The sequence below is a fragment of the Lotus japonicus genome, chromosome 2, assembly GCF_012489685.1.
Source record: "Lotus japonicus ecotype B-129 chromosome 2, LjGifu_v1.2".
Taxonomy (NCBI): Eukaryota; Viridiplantae; Streptophyta; class Magnoliopsida; order Fabales; family Fabaceae; genus Lotus; species Lotus japonicus.
Genome location: NC_080042.1, coordinates 80,550,732 through 80,575,500, shown reverse-complemented (window position 1 = coordinate 80,575,500; position 24,769 = coordinate 80,550,732). Strand labels below are relative to the sequence as shown.

Genomic DNA, 24,769 nt, shown 5'->3' with positions numbered 1-24,769 from the left:
GGATCTCCTTGCGTCCACTTTGGTAAACTAATTCATAACATTACATTTGATAAGTCTATCTCAAACAAACACGCCTTAACAATAAAACTCATATAATTAAATTGTATTCAATACTATCTATATTAAGTGATAAGGCACACACAGACACACATGAGAAGCCTCGCACGCTTGTGTGGAGTCAGACCAACGTTGAGCAAATTGTAGCATTGTTTGCGCGACCCGTAAAGGGTTGAGTCACGGTAGAGGGACATCCCCACGCGCTACTATACTAGGAAATATTACTCCTAGGATTTCATGTCCCTAAACGCTTAGAACCCTTCAAAAATACTTGATATGGTTACATTATAGTAATGCAAATAGTCATAAAGTGTGGACTGTTTTGTCTCTAAACCCAGCTTTCCATTGGTTAAGCACATGTGAACAGTGAACAAGGTTCCATTCACCAATAAGATTCGATCTTTTTAACATTGCACTTTGATTAAAATAATGTCTAATGCTTGTTTGATTATTGCAACTGTAGTGCTGCAATTAAGGAACTTAGCCAGGTGTCAATGATCAGTAAATCATATGAGTACGGAATCCAAGTTAGATAGATCCTCTGCCTCCAAGTTCAAAATTATAATCTATTTATTTAGGCTTTGGAAAATGCTTCTTTGGAATCCAAGTGCCAATTGACAATTACTTCTTTGTGATGGAAATAGCAGCTAGCATGTATGGAAAATAATGAGTGAAGCACATGAAGCTTAATCATTAATATACTCCCCCCTATTCAAGTTTATGGCACTAGCTAGGAAAAGATGGCATGGCTTTTTTCTTGGATTTCGAATGTGTATGTCCCTGTTGAATTATGATTCTCCAAAAAAAAAATTGTTTAACATATCACATGAAGAGACTCAATAGGCATCTGTAAATGTAACATATGGGAGTTATCAATGCATATATAAATTAGTAAATTCCTTTAAAAAAAATACCAAAAATTTGTAAATTGACTAAATTCTTGAATGAATTTTAGGAAGGGGAGGGAAGAAAGAAATCTGAATGTGAGAGAGAGAGAGAGTTTTGGTTGAGTTTTATTTTTCGAAGGAAAGAGTATTGGGTGAATTTAAACGGAAAAAAATAAAGGAACGAGACAGCTTTCATATTAAAAAGAAAATTCTACTGGGCCTAGTTTGATTTAACCGAGCCCAATATGATCTGATTTGCAATTACAAACCCAAAATTATCATTGACCAAAAACACCCAAAATTATTGTAGACCGAAAAATCCAAAATTCTTGTTAAAGCTATAACTAGGTCAACCCTTTCACCGTATATGTTCATTTTGACCATAGATGTCCTCTCCCACTTAGGCACTTACTAGTTACTACTGAAGAACCTCAAAATCGAGTATATTCAGGGATTAAAATTGTTTAATACGTCTCTCAGAATATCTCATTTATTTTTTTTTGCTGAAAATGGAAGAATATATAGTACGACTTGTAGCAAATCATAGACATACTAGTTGAGATTTTGCACATTCAGTCATTCAGATATGTGATAGTCCTGACATGCATTTTGGTATGTAAGTAGTAAGTTTTTTAGCGAACGCACTATACGGCAACTGCAATGTCCACGGTGTAATACGACAGGGAGGGGATGTGTCTAGTTCAAAAGACACTTCAACGCTTAAATCAACTTCTAAATTAAAGAGAAAGTTTCAAAGTCTTAGAATAATATTTGTGTGGCAAAATGAATAATGTTTATGTAAACAAACAATCAAATATTTACTTATAGAGCACGATATGACATGTAATTGAGGCGTTTGGTCTTAATGAGAGTTTTGGAAAGATTTTTGAGGTAATGACTACGCTTGAGCAACCTTTAATAACTGCATAATTATTGTGTTGCTTCTGTCGTTCAATAAATTATTGAATGAGATAAATCTAGCTTTGTTGCCCTAACCTGTCAACACAACATTCACTTGGTTGTGAGTCATCTTTAACATTTAGTAAGATATAAGACATAATGACCATTTAGACAGTAAGTATGTAAGCAGAATAATTTATATGTTCATTGTTAGATAAATAATTTTTATTTAAATTATAATATTAAAATTTATATTTTATAATTTAAATATCAAAATTTTATTCTAATATACTTTTCATTTTCTATTTTTTTAAAAAGTATAACAAATTAACGTATTTATTCATGTTTTTTTAAAGGTAAATAAGTGTAAAATATATGTGTGACAAAATGGGTATTCATGTTATTTAACTCGTTTATAATTTATTTTGCAATGGAATGCAAAGATGATTAGCTCCGAGTCCTAGTAGATTAATATCATTTAAAACAAATGGACTAAAAATTTCATTTGTCTTAAATATTATTGATCCACATAAAGTTAAAGTGATTTAACTTAAACTTTTCATAGGATCATTTAGCCAAACATAGTTTATAATTTAACTTTCGATGCAACCTCCACTAGTAAAGATGAAACATACAGTTGGCCGAAGGGAAGGGTAGTGCTTAACTCAATGCCGGCTTCTTACCTCTTACAGCTAGCTAGTTATAATCAGTCACACTTTTTTGTCAATATAATTAGTCAATTACCGGTATCTCGTTACGTTCATTGAGAATATCATTGTTCAATATATATTACCGTTTTACAAATGGCAAGTACGTGTTGTCTGAAACAAATCAAAGCTCTACAAATTAAGGATAACACAAAAGGTAATGTCCAAAAGCAACTTGCCAAAACGTCATTGGCAACTAACTCAAATAGAGTGTGATTACATTTCAGTGATATAATAGGTAAAAATGATAAAAAAAAATAATATGAATGTATAGAAGGAAGGTGCATGTCTTACTATTAGTGATTTATGAAGTAAATTCGGAGCCTTGTTTGACATGCTTATTTTCTTCAACATGCTTCAAAATTCAAGACACTATATATAGCAGCATTCTCCCCTACTCTAAGCATCACCAATACTCACAACTAAACTACCAACCTACCATGGCAAACATCACCTCAGAACTCCTCGCAACCCTCATCTTCTCCCTCTTGCTAATCACCACCACTGTCAAATCAGACTCTCTTTCTTTCAGCTTCCCCACCTTCGACCCTGATGTTAGAGTCATCCTCCTCAACGGCGATGCCAACACCACAAACGGAACACTCCAGCTGACAAAAATCGACCAATACGGCAACCCATCTCCACACAGCTCCGGCATATCTGCATTCTACGGAGCAGTTCATCTCTCCGACAAAAAAACAGGGAGAGTCGCAGACTTCAGAACCGAGTTCACGTTTGTCGTGAACCACTCACAACCCCATGGCGATGGATTCACCTTCTTTCTAGCCTCACTTGATTTTGAGTTCCCGGAGGGTGGTGGTGGTGGTGGATTCTTAGGACTTTTCGATGAAGAAACAGCATATAACACCTCCAAGAATTCCATTGTGGCGGTTGAGTTTGACAGCTTTTCGAACTCGTTTGATCCGAACTTCCCTCACATTGGAATTGACATCAACACGATTAGGTCCGCGGTGACTATTCCGTGGTCAGTGAATGATCAGCCACAAGGAGCAATTCAAAATGCAAAAATCAGCTATAGTAGTGTCTCCAGAGATCTGACTGTGGTTGTACATTATCCCCCTGGTCAAAATACAACAAATATCGATGCTATTAAGTATCCAATTGATATTGAGAGCTATCTGTCGGAATGGGTCGTGATTGGTTTCTCTGCTACCACCGGTGAATTTGCTGAGACACATTCTATACTTTCCTGGTCTTTCAACTCGACCCTCTAGAACTGCAGGCACAGTTGGCCTTGTTGGGAGAGGAAAATAAATTAAGAGCATGTTGTGAGAATGAAACTCCTTATGTTGACACACTACTTTTATGGTAGTCTTTGAACCGAGAAAGTGAAAAGTTAACTACTTTTTACTTTTCATTTTAGGGTAGTTAGAGCAACTCGAACACTGGTTTCTTAACCCAGCTGGAGTTGCTAAGAAACGTTTCTTATTTGGTGGCTGCATTGGAGTTTGCCTACTTGACAGTTTTGGTTTTTTAGCAACACTGCAGAGTTCCTTCCGCTTTTTGGTTTCTTAGCATTAAAAACTAATATTTTCTCTCAATTGCTTCAACTGAATTCAGAGGAAAAGGCAACAGAATAGAAAGAATATCAACACAGTGCTTGTTCTTAAACCAAAACTCCATAAATTTTATTCAACAATAAAATAATTACAAAATTATTAATGAAATGTTTAGAAGAAAGAAGATGAACAAATTTATTTACTACAGAAGATGAATTTTTTTACATGGAAAAAAGAAAAAAAAGATAGAAGCAGAAAGGGTGTGATCTTGACTGTGTGGAAGAACAGGAGCTCCGATCCGGTCGTTTTTGCTCCGATCTGGAAGGGAAATGAGAGAAATTCAATAGAAGAGTAAAGGAACTGACGAAAATCAACAAAATCAACATAAACTCACCTCAAATGACTTGCATGCATGAAAGAGGGGCGGTGGAGGCTGCGTCGTGGCCGGAGCGTGGCGTGGCCGGAAGAGGCAGTGAGTGGGTGAGCGAGAGAGGAGGAAGAGAGCGATCGGAAGAGGAGGAAGAGAGAGCGAGTGGGTGATCGAACAAGGGTTTTGGCCACTGGGTGAGCGAGAGAGGAGGAAGAGGGGTGGAGCTGCCAGAGAAGAAGAAGAGAGATTGATTTGAACTGAGAAATCAGGAGAAAGTGAGAGAGCGTGAGAGAAGAGAGGAAGAATAAGAGGAGCGGCGGCTAGGGTTTGAGAATGAAAGGAGAGTGTGAGGAAAAATAGAATATATAGTGGGTGACCGGCTGAGCCGGTCATCCCACCGTTATTGATCGGTCCAGACCGGTTTAGACTGGCTGGAACCGGTTTTCTGGCCGTTTGAGTGTGAATTGACTTGTTAAACCGGTTTTTTGATTAAATATTAATTAAATTATTTTTTAGTTGAAGTATTGATTTAGTATTAAATTTTAAATCTAAATTGGGTGAAAATAAATATTATAAATTCATGTTGTATGGTGGGACACAGGTGAGACCCTTCAAATAGTAATTTAAGAAACCTTGGGTTGGAGCAAAATCTGCTTCAGTTCCTTAAGAGTTCCTTAAGTCTGATGTGGCAGTACTGACCCACATGAATAGTGTAGAATAGTGCTGAATAGTGTGTTAAGAAACCAAATAAGGAATTTGGCATTGGAGTTGCTCTTAAAAACCACAACAAAAGTTGTGTCGAATTGTTGTGTATTTTATACTATATACTATTTATGAAATCAAAAAGTGGCAATTCCAATAAGTGTCACCCCCTCATTTTATATCTTTCTTAATATTTTCTCTTTAATACTAGATTTTAAATAGATGATGTCATATTTATATTTTCTGATTTTTTAGTAATTTAAATATTAAATAATTACATATTTTCGGAAAATAATTAATGTATTAATATTGCATTTAATAGTTATTAATGATATCAGAATAATTAACAATATCAATTGTGACTTTTTTCAAAATTATTAACTATTGTATTAATTTAGGCTATACTGAAAAAAAAACTAATACTGGATTAATGTATTAATATGACATTTAATGGTTTTTAATAACATTATAATAATTAATAAAAGTAAATTGTGACTTTTCTACTATTAAGATGTATGTTAACAAATTTTTTTTATGATTATAGTTATTTTTTATATTACAAAATAAAATACAAATTGAATGTAATATTTTACGTTCAAAATGATATCAAATGATAGCTCAAGTGGTAACAATTATGAGACATATTGGTTGGGGTGACGGAGGTCCAGGGATCAACCCCTTGAGAGTTCAATTTATCTTTCCGATGTAAAAAAAATGATATTAAATATGCCATAAAAATTGATATCAAATAGTTTTAAAGGAAATATTTGGAAATTAACTCAAAAATTTTGTATTTTATGTTTACGTATATACATCTGGAAGATTAAAATGATTTTGATATATTAATTCAAAGCATAACAAATTAGGGAAAAAAAAAAGGAATTAGATTGTAACTAGAATTAGGAAAAAAAACTTGAATAAGTGATATACGTATTTAAAAAATAAAAACGAGACATGAAATTAAATATGAAAATGTATGATGTATGCCGACAAAGTACTCTTATTTCATCAGTGCATGGCGCAAGATCAATACTAGTTATTATGTAGTTTAAGTATTTTTCTGAAAATGTATGTCACATTTATACTATATATTGATAAATATGTTAGTTTTACACTAAAAAAAAATAGCTAGTGGGAGATATTTAGCGGGAGTTTTAGTAACCCTCGCAAATTTCGTTAATTTTTTGATATTTAAGGGAGGTTTTACTAAACGCTAAAAAAGTGTGTCTTATATCGTGAAATTTCTAGATCATTTTCTGTGGACTCTCACTTTCATCTCTGAACCCTCGATTCTCATCTCTCACTCTCGATTCTTATCTCTCTGGAATCTCACTCTCCACTCCCTCAATCTGTAGCTAAAGGTCTTCTTCGGCGATTCCTCAAGCTTCACCGATCGAATTGCACAAGCTCCACTTAGATTCTCTTCACCGGCGATGTCAATCTCTCTCAGTCATTGATTGAAGGTCTCAATCTCTTTGTAGTGTTACTACTAAGAAGTATTTGGCATGTTAAGCAATTACATTTACTATGGTGAATTAAAATAAAAGAAAATATGGTGAATTAAAATAAAATAAAATAAAGTGGAAGAAATAGAGGAAATAATAAACATGAAAGAACTTTTGAGCGGTTTGGATTAAGTGGAAAAGAAAGAAAGAAAGAAAGAAAGAAAGAAAGAAAGAAAGAAAGAAAGAAAGAAAGGGAAATGATGATAATATGTAATTATCTATTTTCTCCTTATTGAAAATGTTATTATTAAACAAGTAATCTTATATAAAATGTTAAAATAATTATATTAATAATATTTGATAATGTTAAACGATCAAATATTTACTTATAGAACTTATATGATATAACTGAGGTGTTTGGTCTTAATGAAGCTTTTGGAAAGATTTTCGAAATAATGATTACGCTTGAGCAACCTATTTTTTTTTACAAGAGGAAAATCACTTGAGCAACCTTTAACTCCTTTATGAGTATGTTGGTTTTGTTTCGCTCAACTAATTATTGGATAAGACAAATTTCGCTTTGTGTCATTACCAGTCAACATGAAATTCACTGGGTTGTGAGTTTCTAGGACGTTCAATAGGATATGGGACATAATGACCATTTAGACCGACCATAAGTAATTAAGTAGAACAGTTCATGTATGTTCATTGTTAGATAAATAATTTTTTATTTAAATTATGATATTAAATTTATATTTTATAATTTATCACAATTTTATTTTATTATACTTTCATTTTCTATTTTTTTAAAGAGGAAAAAAAATTAACATATTTATTCATGTTATTTAACCCGTTTATAATTTATTTTGTAATGGAATGCAAATATGATAAGCGAGGAGTCCTAGGTATTTAAGTTAAGTGGAATAGAAATTTCACTTATTAAGCTGAAATTTCATTTGTATATCTTAAATATTATTGATCCACATAAAATTAGAGTGATTTAAATTCATAGGATCATCTAGACAAACCTAACTTATAATTTAACTTTACGATGCAACCCAAGGATAGCTCACTTGGTGAGCTAAGGAAAATAAAGAATTTGCAGGATGAAGAGTGAAGGGCAAGATTTAAATTCTCATGACGAAAAAACTAATTTACTAACAATATAATCAACAATTAACATTTTCCTATTCCTATAAAGAAAACGATGCAACCCAAGGATGATATATATCCATTAGTAAAGATGAAAGTTACAGTTGGCAGAAGGGAAGGGTAGTGCTAAACGCCTAAACTCAATGCCGTTTCTTACCTCTTACAGCTAGCTAGCTAGTTATTTATAATTAGCCACACTTTTTTGTCAATATAATTAGTCAATTACTAGTACCTCGTTTATTTATCACTACAAGAGATGAGTTAATTCGCAGCGACTTTTTCGCAACAACATTTTAATTGTTACTAAAAGTAGGTATATGGCAACAACATTTTCATTTTGTTGGCAAAAGTAATTTTTTTCCCGACAACACTAAAGTCGTTGCGAAAAATGCACTTATCCCAACAACTTTAGTTGTCGTTGGGAAATAACATATTATTCGCAGCGACTTTTTCGCAACAACATTTAATTGTTACTAAAAGTAGCCATATGGCAGCAACATTTCCATTTTGTTGGCAAAAGTAATTTTTCTCCCGACAAAATTAAAGCCGTTGCGAAAAATGTACTTGTCCCAGCAACTTTAGTTGTCGTTGGGAAATAACATATCATTCACAACGACTTTTTCGTAACATCATTTTAATTGTTACTAAAAATAGGTATATGGCAGCAACATTTTCATGTTGTTGGCAAAAGTAATTTTTCCCCGACAATACTAATGTCGTTACGAAAAATGTACTTGTCCCAACAACTTTAGTTGTCGTTGGGAAATAATATATTATTCACAGCGACTTTTTCACAACAACTATTATTGTCGCTGCGAAAAGGTGGACATATATGCCAACGAATTCGTTAGTTGCTGGGAAAATATGTTTTTCCCAAGATAACTGTTGTCGCTGCGAAAGGATATGCATATCACAACAACTTGAAATGTTGTTGTTAAGCAACCATTTAATTTCATAAATAAAAATTGAGTTTGTTATTTATTTGCATTAAAAAATTCTATTTAATATCAAATTTGAATTCAAAATATGAATATCATAATTTATTTGGTGTGAACATCTTATTTTACCTTACCTTTTTCTTTTCTTTTATTGTTAATTTATTAATTCTAAAAACTCAAAAAATCAAAATTCGAAAATAATAAAATAGAAAATGTAAAAAAAAAAGTCAAATTATGAAATAATTTAAAAAATCAGAAAGCTAAAAAATATGATTAAAAATAATAATTATTGTGCCCGTATGATAGCTCAAGTGGTAGGAGTTGGAGGACATATGAGTTGGGTAGGGGGAGATCTCGGGATCAAATCCTGGCAGGCGCAGTTTATCTTTCCGTTGTACCAAAAAAAATTACTAGAAAATAATAAAAGATTCTAAAAAATAATAATCAGATTAAAATTTGATAATTAACTGAATCTTGATAGATCTAGATAAATGTGATCGTGTTTCACCTAAAATTTAAAAATAAATCAAATTTTATCTGAAAATTTGAAAATAAATTAAAATCTTATCATATTAGGGAACAACCAAACCTAGGAGAATGATTATAAATAAATGAGCATTGATAGTGAAAAGACACATTCAGTGGAAAGTGGAAGAGCAAATTGATCATCCCTTATGAGAGTTGGGGTTCCATCTTTGAACCTCAATTCAATAGAGTGTGAGAGCAACTGAGGGTAAGACAGTGAGAAATAGCTACGGAAGTTATCCGCTATTCAGAAGCTTCAAAGAAGATTGTTTGTTGTGTTTCAACCAAGTAAGCACTCATGCTCTCTTTATTTTTGTTTTGTGCTGTGAATTGATGTCATAAATTATAAATGCATATGATTTCGTGCCATTTTCATTATAATTTTAAATTGATTTGTATGCCTTCCAAATTTAATGCAGTCTAAATTTAAACTAGATTAATATATTTAAATTATCTCCTATTTATTTGATGTTTTAAGTTGGGCATTAATTAGGTTATTTGATTAAAAAATAAAATAAGGGTAAATTAAAAATAAAATAAGGGTAAATTACTAATTTTGTGGGTCCTTTAAAGGGGGGGGGAGGGGGCGGAGGAGAATACAAACCAGAAAACAAAGAGAAACAAACACTATTTTTTTAGATAAGCCTTTAAAAATTATAAGATAAGTATAAATTTAGAAAAAAGAAGTACAAGTTTATTTTAAGAAGAAAAAGTCATGTGAGACTTCATTAGAAAATAAGGTTTTTTTTTTTGGTACAACATTAGAAAATAAGATAAGCCTTTAGATTTTATTTTGGATTTTAGATAAGCCTTTAGATTAATAAGATAGGCTAACTGTAAGATGTAACAAACACTATTTTTTTAAAAAAAAATAGCACTAAAAATAATACTAAAAAATAACAAAGAGAAACAAACACTATTTTTTTAGATAAGCCTTTAAAAAATATAAGATAAGTATAAATTTTGAAAAAGAAGTATAAATTTATTTTAAAAAGAAAAAGTCACGTGAGACTTCATTAGAAAATAAGGTTTTTTTTTTGGTACAACATTAGAAAATAAGAAAAGCCTTTAGATTTTATTTTGGATTTTAGATAAGCATTTGGATTATAAGATAGGCTAATTTTAAGATATAACAAACACTATTTTATTTTATAAAAAATAGCACTAAAAATAATACTAAAAAAATCATAGACCACGTTTGCTGGTCTTTATCTTTGTCCCTTTATTTGGTATTGGTAATCCTATTTTATAGTATAATTTTTGTTTTTACTTGTGTCTATTTTAGATTCTGTTACTCTTAACTCAATCTCTTTTAGTTATTTTTTATTTATAATTTTATCTTACTTGTGAGAGTGTGTTCCCAAGACTATTTGTATCAATATACATATTTCTTCTTTAAAGAAAAATAAAACATTTAAGAAATAAAAAAACACAAAAAAAATATCATACTCCTTATAATAACATATTAACATATTATTTTGAAGTTAAGTTCATATACGAAACCCTAATTTCTCACTGTAACAAAAAAAATTCATTTGTTATAATTTTCTTTATAATATGTCTAATCCATTTTATTAACCAATACAACACATATTTTCTTTTAAATTTGTAGATACTGGGATCATGGATAAGCAGAATAGGGGATGGATAAAACTTAAGGACAGAACTTTGCCAGAGTACTTGAAAGGAATTGATGATTTTTTAAATTTTGCTTTCTCTGGATCGAAACCGAAAAGGTTCATTAGGTGCCCATGCTCTAAATGCAATAATTTTAATTATAAATCAAGAGATTAAGAGATGATGTGATGCATGATTTACTAAAATGGGGATTTGAACCAAGTTATGAGCGTTGGGAGTATCATGGCGAAAGCTTAAGTGATGCATCATCTGATAATGACGCTGGCAACGATTGCGATGTTGATCTTGAAATAAGTGATAATTCTCAAACTTACTCCATGCTTCATGACATGCATCAATCACTTAACATGGATAGAGGTAATGTGTTTGATAATCCTGGGCCTAGCAGTATGAATGAGGAGCCTAATAAGGATGCTAAAAGGTTTTATGGATTGTTGAAAGATGCTGAGCAAAAACTTTATCCTGGTTGTCAAAAATTCTCCAAATTATCTTTTATTATGCGCCTTTTTCAAATGAAGTGTGTTTATGGATGGAGCAATAATTCATTTGATTCACTAATAAAACTACTCGTTGAAGCTTTAGCTGAAGGAAATGTTCTTCCCAACTCTATGTATGAGATTCAGAAGACTATTAGAGATCTTGGACTTGATTATGTCAAGATAGATGCTTGTGTCAATGATTGCATTCTGTTTAGAGGAGAAGAATATGAAAATCTGGATAAATGTCCAAAATGTGGGGAAAGTAGGTGGCAAGAAAATAAGAAGAAGAATGTTGTCCCCAATAAGGTAGTTCGATACTTCCCTATAAAACCAAGACTACAAAGATTATTTATGTCAAAACAAATTGCAGATGATATGAAATGGCATAAGAATAAAAGAGTTGATGATGGAGTTATGAGGCACCCGGCTGACTCATTAGCATAGAAACGTTTTGATGATAACCATGAACTTTTTGCTTCAGATCCTCGTAATGTAAGACTTGGCTTAGCATCTGATGGTTTCAACCCATTTGGTATTATGAGCACCAACTATAGTGTGTGGCCAGTTGTTTTAATTCCTTATAACTTGCCTCCTTGGTTGTGCATGAAACAACCAAATTTCATTTTAACTTTGCTTATTCCAGGCCCAAAAGGTCCTGGGATAGATATTGATGTTTATCTTCAGCCGCTAATTGATGACTTAAAAGATTTGTGGGATGAAGGTATTGAAACTTATGATGCATCATCGAGACAAAATTTTCAATTGCATGCAGCCTTATTGTGGACAATCAATGACTTTCCGGCTTATGCCATGCTATCTGGATGGAGCACTAAAGGAAAACTAGCTTGCCCTTGTTGTCATTCCGAAACCAGCTCTTGTCGTTTGAAATATGGTCACAAGCAATGCTACATGGGCCATCGTAGATTCTTACCTACTCAACACCCTTGGCGTATGAAAAAGAGCCCTTTTGATAACACACGAGAGTTAAGGATTGCACCTGAACCATTAACTGGAGATCAAGTGATTGCACAACTGGAGAGTCTTGAGCTGCTACCATTTGGAAAAGCTACAAGAAAAAGAAAAAGAACTACAAACGTAAATCATAATTGGAAGAAGAAAAGTATCTTTTTTGAATTACCTTATTGGAGAACAAATTTATTGAGGCATAACATAGATGTGATGCACGTGGAGAAAAATATTTGTGAAAGTGTTATTGGGACGTTGTTGGATCTAGAAGGCAAAACAAAAGATACAATAAAGTCTAGATTAGATTTGCAACGTATGAGACTCAAGAAGCAGCTTCATCCTATAAAGGTTGGGGATAAATATATGATTCCACCAGCACGTTACACGATGTCAAAGGAAGAAAAGATTAATTTTTGTCGTATCTTGAAGGATGTGAGGTTTCCTGATGCATATGCCTCAAATATAGGTCGTTGCGTAAATATAAATGAACTCAAGATTTCAGGACTTAAAAGTCATGATTATCATGTTATACTTGAGAGACTTCTTCCCCTTGCCATAAGAGGATTGCTTCCCAAGGATGCTTGTGATCCTTTGATTGAGTTGTCTTTATTCTTTGGTGATTTATGCTCTAAAGAGTTAGAATTAAATGAGCTGGATCGTTTACAGAATCAAATTGCAGTGACACTTTGTAAGCTGGAGCGCATCTTCCCACCGTCATTTTTTGATGTTATGGTTCATCTATCAATTCACTTGGCAAATGAAGCAAAAACTGGAGGTCCTGTTCAATATAGATGGATGTATCCTATTGAAAGGTTAGTTTAAATATTTTTGATATATAAATTCAAATATTTTAATTCTCAAATTTTTATATGTAATTTTTTTTGTTTATGGTTAGATTTTTGCGCGTTCTAAAGAGTTATGTGCGCAACAAAGCACGGCCAGAAGGTTCCATAGCAGAAGGCTATGTGTCTGAAGAGTGTATGACATTTTGTGCTCGATATTTGACCGACATGGATTCTAGATTAAATCGGCCAGATAGATATATGGACTATGCAAGTAATGAATCTGTTGGTTTGTCAGTGTTCAAAAGCAATGGTCGATCTATTGGAGGAGGTTCGTGGGAATGTATAAACTCTTCTGAACTTCAACAAGCTCATTTTTACATATTACAAAATTGTGAAGAAGTCAGACCTTGGATTGAGTAAGTGTCATCAGTCTAACTTTTATTCTTATTAGTAGTGACTATAATATATCTGAATTTCTAATTATTGTATATTCATAACAATTTTCAGAGAGCACATGACGAAGATAAAAAATGAAAGTCATAGAAACATAGAAAAGAGGCACAAGGAGCAATTCCCCAAATGGTTTGAAAATGAGGTAATAAGATGGATGTTTAACTTATACCTAAAGTTGTCGATAGAATTTTATATACTGTGATAATCATTTATATTTAGTTTTATATGGTATGATGGTTTTAACAAAACTTAAATGTAGGTTTTGCGATTACAACAATTGGGTGATGAGAGGATTAGTAAACAACTAGAAATATTATCAAAAGGGCCGGACTTTCGAGTGTTCAACCACAAAGGATACATTCTAAATGGCTTCAAGTTTCGTACAAAAGATGCTGAGAAACACCTAAAAACCCAAAACAGTGGTGTGATAGTGAAAGGGGATGAGTTAACCGGACATGTTGATTTTTATGGTGTGGTTAGAAAGATCACTGAAATAAGATATTTGAATAGCAACTTTGCTATACTATTTGAATGTGATTGGTTTGAGGCTCCTTCCGAAGGCCGAAATCAGGGCATGGGATATAGGAGAGATGAATATGGATTTATTAGTATAGATATGACAAAGTTATATTACAAAAGTGATCCATATATCTTGGCCTCTCAAGCTGGTTTGGTTTATTATGTAAAATACAGTGACAAGGAAAATTGGTATACGGTTGTTAAAGTCAAGCCAAGACATGTCTTTGACTTGCCAAATGTTGAAGTTGACGATGACTTGGAAGCATATCAACTAAATGAGTTGGGTGATACACATGGACAACTGAAAACACCATCAGTAAACCAAGATGAAGTTGTTTTAAATGAGGATGATGATGCACCATTAGTAAATCAAGACGATGAGGTTTTAAATAGGCATGATGTTGCAGGTCTATGCTTGGATGAAAGTATTATTGACAAGGAAGAAGAACAAAAAGAATTGGATGATGCAAGTGACTCAGATAGTGATGAAGAAGAATCTCATGCAAGCGAATATGATTTGTCTGAGAAAGAAGATTCTGACACAGAATAAAAGATACATTTTGGCCCTGAATTTTTTATTAGTTTTTGGTAAAGTTTAGAAGAAATATGTAAAATACCTATTTTTTATATTTTGTTGAATTTTAACACAAGTATTTATCCTTATAATTTCACATTAAATAGTGTCTGAGTTAATTAATTAATTTTAATCTTGACATATTTTATTTTTGACTTTTATTGACGTAAAATCTCTTTTTTCTCCGGTCAAAATCCTTAGAGACTGCGAGATCTCTGCTTTGTCTCCGGGTGGGGGCTGGTTATGGCTTTGATATTCAGATTTGGGAGGTTGATGATGATTGGTTTTCATTGTACGCTACCACCATTTCTGATTGAGATTTCAATGTACCACCTTTCTTTTCAAAGTACACCTTTATACGTGAATTAATTTGATCTCAAAATTTATATCAGAATAACTCACAATTTTGAAATCGCAAAAAAAAATTGATAAACATAAAAAATTCATAAATGATTTCAAAATATATGAAGATTAGAAAAAAAAAATACAATTAGATAAATGATTTTAATCTACATCAACAATTGAAACTACTTTTCTATACCCAAGAGGGGTAGCTCAGTTGGCAACGCAGGTTGAGAGTGTATGGGAAGAACTTTCGGGTTCGATCCCCACGCAATACACTATGGGGAGGGTTGATGAACCTTAACTATGACTAAATCTCAAATTTGGCGACATCCAAAGTGTGACCGGGTAACGAATGTTTATAAACACTACTTTTTTATGCTATCTTTTACCTTAGTTTTATGTATTATTTGAAACAATCATATACTTTATTTTGTATTTGAATAGTAAATGCAATTGAAAAAAAATCAGTTTAAAGATTTTATTATATTTTATTAATAAATCTATCAATTACTTGATTAAGAACTATTATATTATTTTCAATGAACTTTATAAAGCATTTAATTTTATTTATTTTTCTTTAAAAAATTTATTTTCTTTTGAAATTATATCTATCAGTAACAGATTTTTTAAATTCTATTTATCAGCAACATATCTGAAATTCGTTCAAAAATTAAAGCAACAGATTTGAAATTCAAGCTTTTATGAAATTTCTAGAAGCAAATATTTACTAATTTTTTTGGCGCTACTTTTTAGCGCTCAATTTTTTACTTTCCCATTTTTGAGAAACTGTCTACAAGCACTAAACACGTATCTCATCATCTCCCTCATCGTGAATGGGTTTTTTTTCCTGGTTATGTTCAGAAGTTCTAAAATCACTCATATCATGAAGGAGTTTCACTTATTTCTCATACCAGCTCTTTGTTCCTAATCTCCCCATCGCTGCGTGTTTGTTTCTGAACGAAAGGGTTTTCTTTTGAAGCTGTGTTGCAAGCTATAGACTCTGTGTCTCCACAACAATAGAGGTCAGTAATTTTTAATTGTATGCTTTTGGGTGGCTATGTTATGTTTGCGGTTTCTCTTGTCCTGCGCCAACCTGCCCTATCTTGTTTGTTGTTCGCCTTTGTGTTCCTAAATTATATGCCTAATATGTTTCATCAGTCATATGGAGAAGTACATGAATTTGTCAGTTTTTTAATTGAAGAGAGCCACGAATTTGTGAGTGGGAACTGGGATGAAAAAAGGTGAGAAAGGAGATAGAGAGTTGCAGTCTGCCATGTCGCTACCCTAGGTCAAGCCGTCAAGCACACACGCACCAGCCACCGCCCACCAGTTCACCACCGTCCACCGGCCAAGCGGCCACCACCACCAGCCTCACCTATTTCTCTCGTAGTCTCTGTCTCACTCTCTTATGCGATTCATGCCCTTATGAGTGATGCCCTGGTTTTGAATTTTTCTTGCTCTCTCAGTCTTATGCAATTCATGCCCTGATGCCCTGGATTTGAATTTCCCTTGCTCTCTCTTATGTTTATGCAAAACGTGATCATTTTTCAGAAACAAAAGAAAGCAATTTTGAATTTTTGATGCTCTCACTACAGGAAGATGTCTGTATGAGGTGAGGGGGGATTTTAGTATCCCTGTACCTCAGGTTTGGTTCTCTGAGTTGTGAAATTTTGGCTTCTATTTGCTGTGTGCCAGGTGTTTTTGGTGGTGTTGTTCCTTTGTGCGGTGCAGACTATTGAGCTTTCCTATCCCCATTGATAATCTTGGGGTTTTTGGTGGTAACTTGAGAATTTTGGGGGCTGTATTCTTTTGATCAATCTCTGATTTGGGGTTTTTTTCTGCTTCAATATCATTGGTGACCTTGTGCTAACATTGGAGAACTGTTGATTCGATTAAAGGTTACTAGCAGAAAATCCAACAACACAATACTGTTTTCAATAGGTGAAGAGGATTTTGTGGACTTCATTCTTAGGCGTATTCTGGTTGTGGCTTTGTGGGTTGCTTTATGCTTTTTGTGCAAGTTTTAATCTTGGCTATATATGCATGTCATTGGGGTTGGACTATGGTAGGATTTTGTTGGACTTCATTCTTACTGCCTGGGTTGATTGTTGAGGAGTAAATGGTTTAACTTATGTGGGAGGGTTTTTCCAATCTATTACTGCAAATCAATAAAAATTTTCTGTTGTCAAAAATAAAAATAAAAATGATTCATTGGCTTTTATGTAGTCTTTGCATTAGGTGGTCTCTCTTCTCTGATTTGTTGGCTATATGTGACTTGCTCTTTGCCCCTAATCGTTTTAATGCCCAAGTAGGTTTGCTTTTTAGTTCACTTATTTAATATGCATATTTTTCTTTTATTTAGAAATGGCACCCCCAACTCAGGTAATGGATTCAACACATCCAAATTCTTCAAATGCTACTATGAGTCAACAACAAGGAGGTACTATAATTTTCTTTTCTTCAAAGTTTTTTTATTTTAATTTTATTTTCATTATAATATTTTTTATGTTCTTATCTTAAACTCTTGTATTATGTTAGTGATAACTTTCTTTCCCCATTATTTGTGAAAATTCAATAGAGGGTTCAAGAACAAAAAAAGCTGGAAGAGGAAAAACAACTGGAACAAGTGTTACAAAAAAGAAAATGAAGAGTGCTACTGGAAAATTGCCCCTTTGTATTCCTCTTGACAAGATGGTGGCGGTTGGACCAGGAGCTCCAGATTTTGTTACTGAAATTTCTGTGCTTGTAAAAAAAAAGGCTCCTTTTAATGTCAAAGGGTGGAAAAAAGTTCCTGACACGGCAAAAGATCATATACTATCACAAGTTTTTGTAAATATCATTATTTAATTTATTTTTCTGTTTTCTTTTGTGTTAATACAATACTTACAATATATTTCATGTAATTGTTGGGTGCAGGATACTTTTGATATTGATCAAACGGAGCATAACAAAGAGGTTATTCTTAATACAGCAAAAAGACTCTATGGAAGCCATAGAGGTAAACTTCATGAACACTTTAAAAAGTATGAAACAAATGAGATGGCTTTGGAACATAAGCCTGATGAGATAAGTGAGGAAGATTGGGAGCACTTGGTAGATAAGTTTTCAAGTCCTACCTATAAGGTATGTTGGTATCATATTTATTGCAAATATAACTATAAGGTAGAAGTTGATAAAGCCATAAAGAAGTAGTTATTTATATTGGAGGGAAAAAAGAAAAAAGAAAAACCTACACTGCCCCCATACAGTCTTGTGGAACTTCACTACTGCTGACTGACAAGATTGATTTTGAGTATATTCTATTTTCTTTTTGAATATAAAAGTTCCTAATGCAAATATTATAAGTTAACTCAGCAACTGTACTATGCCTAATTTGGACTCCGATATAGAGTTTTCTTTAACGTATAACACTTCTACGTCTCTCATCTAAAAAAAAAGTTACTACAATAATTATACTTGTATTTTTTTCAGGAAATGAGTGCCAGGAACAAAGCAAATAAATCAAAACAAGTTATCAACCATAGATGTGGAAGGAAGTCATTTCAAGCTGTTAGCTATGATGCGGTAATACCAAAAACACTAAACTGTTTGAATATAAGTTGCTCATTGAATTAATAATTTATAGTGATTATTCTCTATGGCTATGAAAAAAAATTCAGAGAGATCCTGAAACTCAAAAGGAGCCCAATTATCAAGATTTATGGAGAATGACTCATACAAACAACAATGGAGAATGGGTAAATGAGGCTTCTAGGGAAGTTCATGTAAGACACTATTTATATGATTTATTATATAAATTCTTATTATGACTAGTTTCATGTGTGATGTTTTCTTTTAGCAAGTGTGCATGTTGTAGATGCATTGTAAGTTCAATCTCATCAATTTCATTTTTTAATCTTTTAATTATACTATGGTTTTACTTTTTATCTTTAATAGATGAAGGTTCAAGAAACTTCCATGAAGATGTTAGAACAAGCAGATGAGGAGGCTGAGAAAGATCCAATTATCAATGGTGCTTTTAAATCAGTTTTAGGGGAACGTTCATTTTATTGTCGTGGTCTTGGTGCTGGAATTCAACCAACAAAAGGAAAATCTACTGCAGCTTTACATGGACAATTAGTGAGCGAGCGAGAAAAGCGTCAGGGCATGGAAATGAAACTGGTAGAAGTTGAGACTCAACTTCAAGAAGAGCGTAGCAAGAGAGAAGAAATGGTTGCGCGCATTGAAGATAGTCAAAGGCAACTTGAAGAAAGGGAAAAACAATTTGAAGAAAAAGTAGAAAAGCAACTTGAGGAAAGAATGGAAAAGAAACTTGAGGAAAGGATGGCAGCCTTCTTTTTTAGATTCCACTCGGTAAGTAAGAATATCATTTAAGTGTACAACATTATGATGAGTTACTAAATTTATTTTCTAAGTTCTACTATTTTGCAATGTTGAACTTTTTATAAGTTGATGTTTTGAATATTTAATAGGCTGGACAATCTTCATGAGGTTGAAACTACTGAGAACAGGGTTGCACACATGTAAGTTATAATTACTTTTCCTAAGTTCTAGCATGCATTTTGTCGTCTAAAAAAAGTATGCATTTCTATTTTGTGTCTTCTAGGTTCTGCCCAAGCTCTGTTTTGTTTTTATGGCGTGGTTCATGAGTTTGGTTTTGCTTCTATCTAGGACAGAGTTTGGGTTTTCTCTATCAAGCTTCTTACCTTATATGTGTGTTGCCCAACTTATTGTTTTGACCTGCTTTTGTTTTAGCTTCTTTAATTGACCTGTAGCTTTCTTCTTTGCTTTGGGATTGTTACCCCCCTTTTATTTTATTTTTCTATTTGCTGTATTGATATCTGTTAGGGGTAACATCCCTTCTCTATCAACATATCCTTTTGATTCTTAAAAAAAGTATTAAACTATGTCAAATTTCCTAATTCTTTGGCAGACCTTTTAGCAAAGGGGGGTGGACAAAATCTTGCCTTTGCTGGAGTTCACTCCTCAATATCATGACTTGGTGTTTAATTCAGTTGTTGTTCCTACTCCTTGCTGCCTATTTTTTCTGGTTTGCTCTATACTGTAGACATGCCCTCTCATATAGTGCTCCTCAGCTTGTGAAGCTTTCAAGACTGCACTATCTTCTTGCTTTACATCTGTCAATTTGTTTGGTTATCACGTTTTGTACATGCTATAGTGTTGTACTCCGTGCCTTGTGATTATGTTCTGTTAGTTGCATATGGCTTTAAAAATGGGCTGTAGTTTTTCTTTATAAACTAGAAATGGATTATGCTATTTAGGTCCTGTAAGAGGGGCTGGTTGTGAGGCTTGTTATGTTGTTAGCTGATCCTGTTTTATTCCCCCTTCTTTGATTGTATTATCATTTCTTTTTTCTAAAATACAATTTGATTGTGTTAACTGCAGGTCAATTGGTGGTATTTCAACAACTTTATGATGACGTGCTCAACAATTTTAGATAAGAAGTTGATGTTGTGGTTATTTTTAGATTATATATAGGCTATGTAAATGTTATTTATCTATGTCTTTTATGACTCATTAAGCTATGTAAATGTTATTTATCTTATGCAACTATACTATGTTTGCTTTGTTAGTACTTTTGGTATTAACAATTTGAATAGTTTGGTTAATGAAATTAGCAGGTGTGATTAATATTAATTTTTAAAATATTTTCACTAAAATGAAATTTAATATTACTAATAACTCAAATAATAGTTGTCAAATAGTATCATATCGCCACAACTCTCGTTATTGATAAAGATAACTTATGACAACAATTTTGTTGGTTGAGAAAAGTAACTCAATGCGACGATTTAATTGTTGGGAAAATATTTCTTATAGCAACAACTTTAGTCGTTGAGAAAAATATGTTATATAACGACTTTATTTGTTGAGAAAAATACTTTTTGCAATGACTTTATTTGTTGAGAAAAATTACTTTTCGCAACAACTTGATTTGTTGGGTAAAAAACCTTTTTGCAGCGACTTTAGTTGCTAAGACATGTTCAATATAGCAGCGACATAAGTGGTTCCAACAAATAGTTTACAGCATCAATAAAGTTTTTCTATTGCAGCGACAATAGTCGTTGCGAAAACATAAACAAATGGCAGCGACCACAAATATCGTTGCAAAACTTTTCGCATCGGGACTATTCGTGACGACATGCAACGACATTTTTATCGCTGCGAAAAGTACTTTTCCCAACAACTTACGGATTTTCGCAGCGAAAATTGTCGATGCGAAAAACCTTTTATGTTGTAGTGTATAGTTATTTATGATTGGAGTGGGCAAGGTTCGCTTGCCACCAGGCTCCCCTTTGTTCATATAACTGACACATCCTTGTCTCTTCGTGATGTTATTCGAGATGGTAGTTGGAATTTTTCTGGCCTCTATACTATCATACCGCCAGACCTGCAGCAGTCCTTCCATGCTATTGTTCCGAGCATTGATGCTAGGCTGGTCGACTGTTGGACCTGGAAGCATGACCGGAATGGGGTTTATACGGCTGCTAGCGCTTATTCTTGGCTCATCTCGGAGGCTGCTCAGCCTTCGATTCCCCCATTGGTGCCTTGGAAGTCCATTTGGAAAATTGAGGCCCCGGAGAAAATTAGAGTGTTTGTGTGGCTCCTCATGCACGATGCTATCCAAGTGAATAGTTTCAGGTTTCGCTGCCACTTGGTGTCTTCCCCATCTTGTACCCGCTGCAACCATCATGTTGAAGATAGTATTCTTTGTTTGAGAGATTGCAGGTTCGCTAGGGAGGTTTGGTCCAGGCTTGATGCTCTCTCTTGGCTTGGTTTTCTTTCTGGGGATATTTTCTCTTGGCTCTTGTGTCAAGCGCGCGGTACGCATGCGTCCCTTTTCGCCACAGCAATCTGGGGGATTTGGAGGTGGCGTAACAATACTCCATGATCACCATGAGCACATTACCTATTTGTCATCAGACCTGTCAAGTTTAACAGGGAGTGTGGCTGTGGCGCGGTGGAGCGTTCCCCCTGTTGGTAGGCTTAAGCTGAATACAGATGGAGCATTCGATCATGTTGGCACGAGATCGGGAATGGGGGGGCCTCGTGAGGGATGATTCCGGTTCTTGGGTGTGCGGGTTTTATGCGGGTGCGACTAGTGCAAACCCACTTCTGGCAGAAATTGAGGCTCTGAAGCTGGGATTGAATATGTTATGGGATGCAAATTTGAGATGTGTTGATTGTGAAGTGGACTGCCTTGATATTGTCCAGGCTTTAGCTAATAACACTTATCAATTCCATGTTCAGGCCTCCAACTTGCTAGAGTTAAAGCTGCTCTTGGATCGTGATTGGGATGTGGAGCTCAGGCACATCTCTCGAGATGCGAATGACGCTGCGGATTGTCTTGCCGGGTTGGGTAGTCGTCTTCAATGCTCTTATACCTATCTTGAGGTTCCTCCTCAAGAGCTTTGTCCCGTCTTGGCTAGGGACTTGTTAGCCTTGTAGTTCTTTTTCCTGTCCTTTAATTTTCCGATGTACCAAAAAAAGATGATAAGAGGAGAGAGATAGAAATAAAAATAGGTGAAAATGAAGTGTATAAATAAGGAGGTGTGTATATATCATTACTCATATATAAAAGGTGTCTTGCTAGTAATGATTTATGAATTGAGACTCATATTCATACTATGTTTTGGAGCCTTGTTTGACAGATTTATTGCTTGTTTTCTTCAACATGCTTCAAAATTCAAGACCCTATATATAGCAGCATTCTCCCCTGCTCTAAGCATTACTAATACTCACAACTAAACTACCAACCTACCATGGCTAACTTCAGCTCAGAACTCCTTGCAACCCTCATATTTTCCCTCTTGCTGATCACCACTGTCAAATCAAACTCTCTTTCTTTCAGTTTCCCCACCTTCGACCCTAATGTTAGAGGCATCCTCCTCAACGGCGACGCCAACACCACAAACGGCATACTCCAGCTCACAAAAATTGACCAATATGGTAACCCATCTCCGCACAGCTCCGGCATATCTGCATTCTATAGAGCAGTTCATCTCTCCGATATAAAAACAGGAAACGTCGCAAACTTCACCACCGAGTTCTCATTTGTGGTAAACCACTCACAACCCCACGGAGATGGATTCACCTTCTTCCTAGCCTCACTTGATTTCGAGTTCCCGGAGGGTGAGGGTGGTGGTGGTGGATTCTTAGGACTTTTTGACGAAGAAACTGCTTATAACACCTCCAAGAATTCCATTGTGGCCATTGAGTTTGATAGCTTTTCGAATTCTTTTGATCCCAGCTTTCCTCACATTGGAATCGATATAAACACTATTAAGTCTGTGGTTACGGTTCCGTGGTCAGTGAATGATGAGCCACAAGGAGCAATTGGAAATGCAAAAATCAGCTATAGTAGTAACTCTGGAGAACTGATTGTGGATGTATCTTATTCCAGTCAAAATTCAACAAATGTAAATGCTATTGTGTATCCAATTGATTTTGGGGACATTCTGTCGGAGTGGGTTATGATTGGTTTCTCTGCTGCCACCGGTGAATTTGCTGAAACACATTCTATTCTTTCCTGGTCTTTCACTTCGACCCTCTAGAGCTGCAGGCACAGTTGGACTCGGGAGAAGAAAATAAATTAAGAGCATGCATGTTGTGAGAATGAAACTCTTTATTTATGTTGTTATTATTGTAATGTTAATTGAACAGGTGACAACAATTGGATGCTATTTGTGGTGGTTTTTTATCCTCATAAAGTAGAAAGTGCTATACTTTTCACTTTATATATGAGGGTTGTCTAAATAACCCAAGGTAAAAATTGGGTTAAATCACCCATGATGAGGTGTTCCAATAATATTTTAACATGTGTTTTAATAAATTCCAACTCATCTCATTATTATTTTTATTTTATATTTTCATAACATTCATTTTATTAAATAATATATTTGCACAATAAATCAATCATTTAGAATAATAACACATAACTCCTTTTAAAAAACAAAAGTGACAACCCTAATCCCCATTTGTAATGCCATTTTCAAATGGGTTGTCAAAATCCCCCAACTGCACATATCTTGCTCGCACATACCTTTCTCTCTGTTGATGAAGTTTTTGGTCTTGCACCATTTCTTGTGTACATAGTCTTTTCGGTATAGAAAATCTGGCATACATTTCTTAAGGGGGTGATTAGGGATTTGTTAGAAATCCTAAGTTCGAACCACACAACACCACAAAACCTTAGGCTTAAGGCAATGGGTGTGAGTGTTCTTTATTATATATGCACTTGTGCACTTGCTAATCTTGACAATGTGAGACTTCTTTGAGTCACCACTTTATTATCTCTATTACTCCCCCTCAATTGGGACTCCATTTTTTTTTTGTCTGTGCCTTGCACTCCAGCGGGAACATCAGTGGTCGTCGGACTTGTGCTCCTTCGTCTGAGTCTGCCTTTTGACTTTCTTTGTCTGGGTTAGTACTCTAGCGGGAACATCGGAGTTCCTTGGACTTGTGCTCCTTCGTCTGAGTCTTGAGGTCTTGGCTTGCGCAAATGGGACTGCCATTTTTGCTTCTTTTTTTTTTGGGAAGCGGAAGTCATGGCTTGGATCAGACCAGCTCTGATACTATGTTAGAAATCCTAAGTTAGAACCACACAACACCACAAAACCTTAGGCTTAAGGCAATGGGTGTGTGTTCTTTATTATATATGCACTTGTGCACTTGCTAATCTTAGCAATGTGGGACTTCGAGTCACCACTTTATTATCTCTATTAGGATTTATTGGTTTAACATAAAAGCCTATGCTATTTGCAAATATTCCTGCAAAGATAATGA

The 24,769-nt window shown here is 34.2% G+C and overlaps 3 protein-coding genes across 3 annotated transcripts; all 3 read left to right on the top strand.

The window, feature by feature from the left end:
* Positions 1-2,966: 2,966 nt before the first annotated feature.
* LOC130735758 (lectin 5-like) lies at positions 2,967-4,069 on the top strand. The gene has a single exon (XM_057587656.1). The coding sequence runs from the start codon at positions 2,992-2,994 to the stop codon at positions 3,784-3,786; it is 795 nt and encodes a 264-aa protein (XP_057443639.1). The 5' UTR covers positions 2,967-2,991; the 3' UTR covers positions 3,787-4,069.
* Positions 4,070-18,626: 14,557 nt separating this feature from the next.
* LOC130735756 (uncharacterized) lies at positions 18,627-19,658 on the top strand. Its single transcript, XM_057587654.1, has 2 exons — positions 18,627-18,726; positions 18,899-19,658. Exons 1-2 carry the CDS (start codon positions 18,670-18,672, stop codon positions 19,334-19,336), a joined length of 495 nt encoding a protein of 164 aa, XP_057443637.1. The 5' UTR covers positions 18,627-18,669; the 3' UTR covers positions 19,337-19,658.
* Positions 19,659-22,746: 3,088 nt separating this feature from the next.
* On the top strand, positions 22,747-23,538 carry LOC130737101 (lectin 5-like). The gene has a single exon (XM_057588872.1). The coding sequence runs from the start codon at positions 22,747-22,749 to the stop codon at positions 23,536-23,538; it is 792 nt and encodes a 263-aa protein (XP_057444855.1).
* The last annotated feature ends 1,231 nt before the right edge of the window (positions 23,539-24,769 follow it).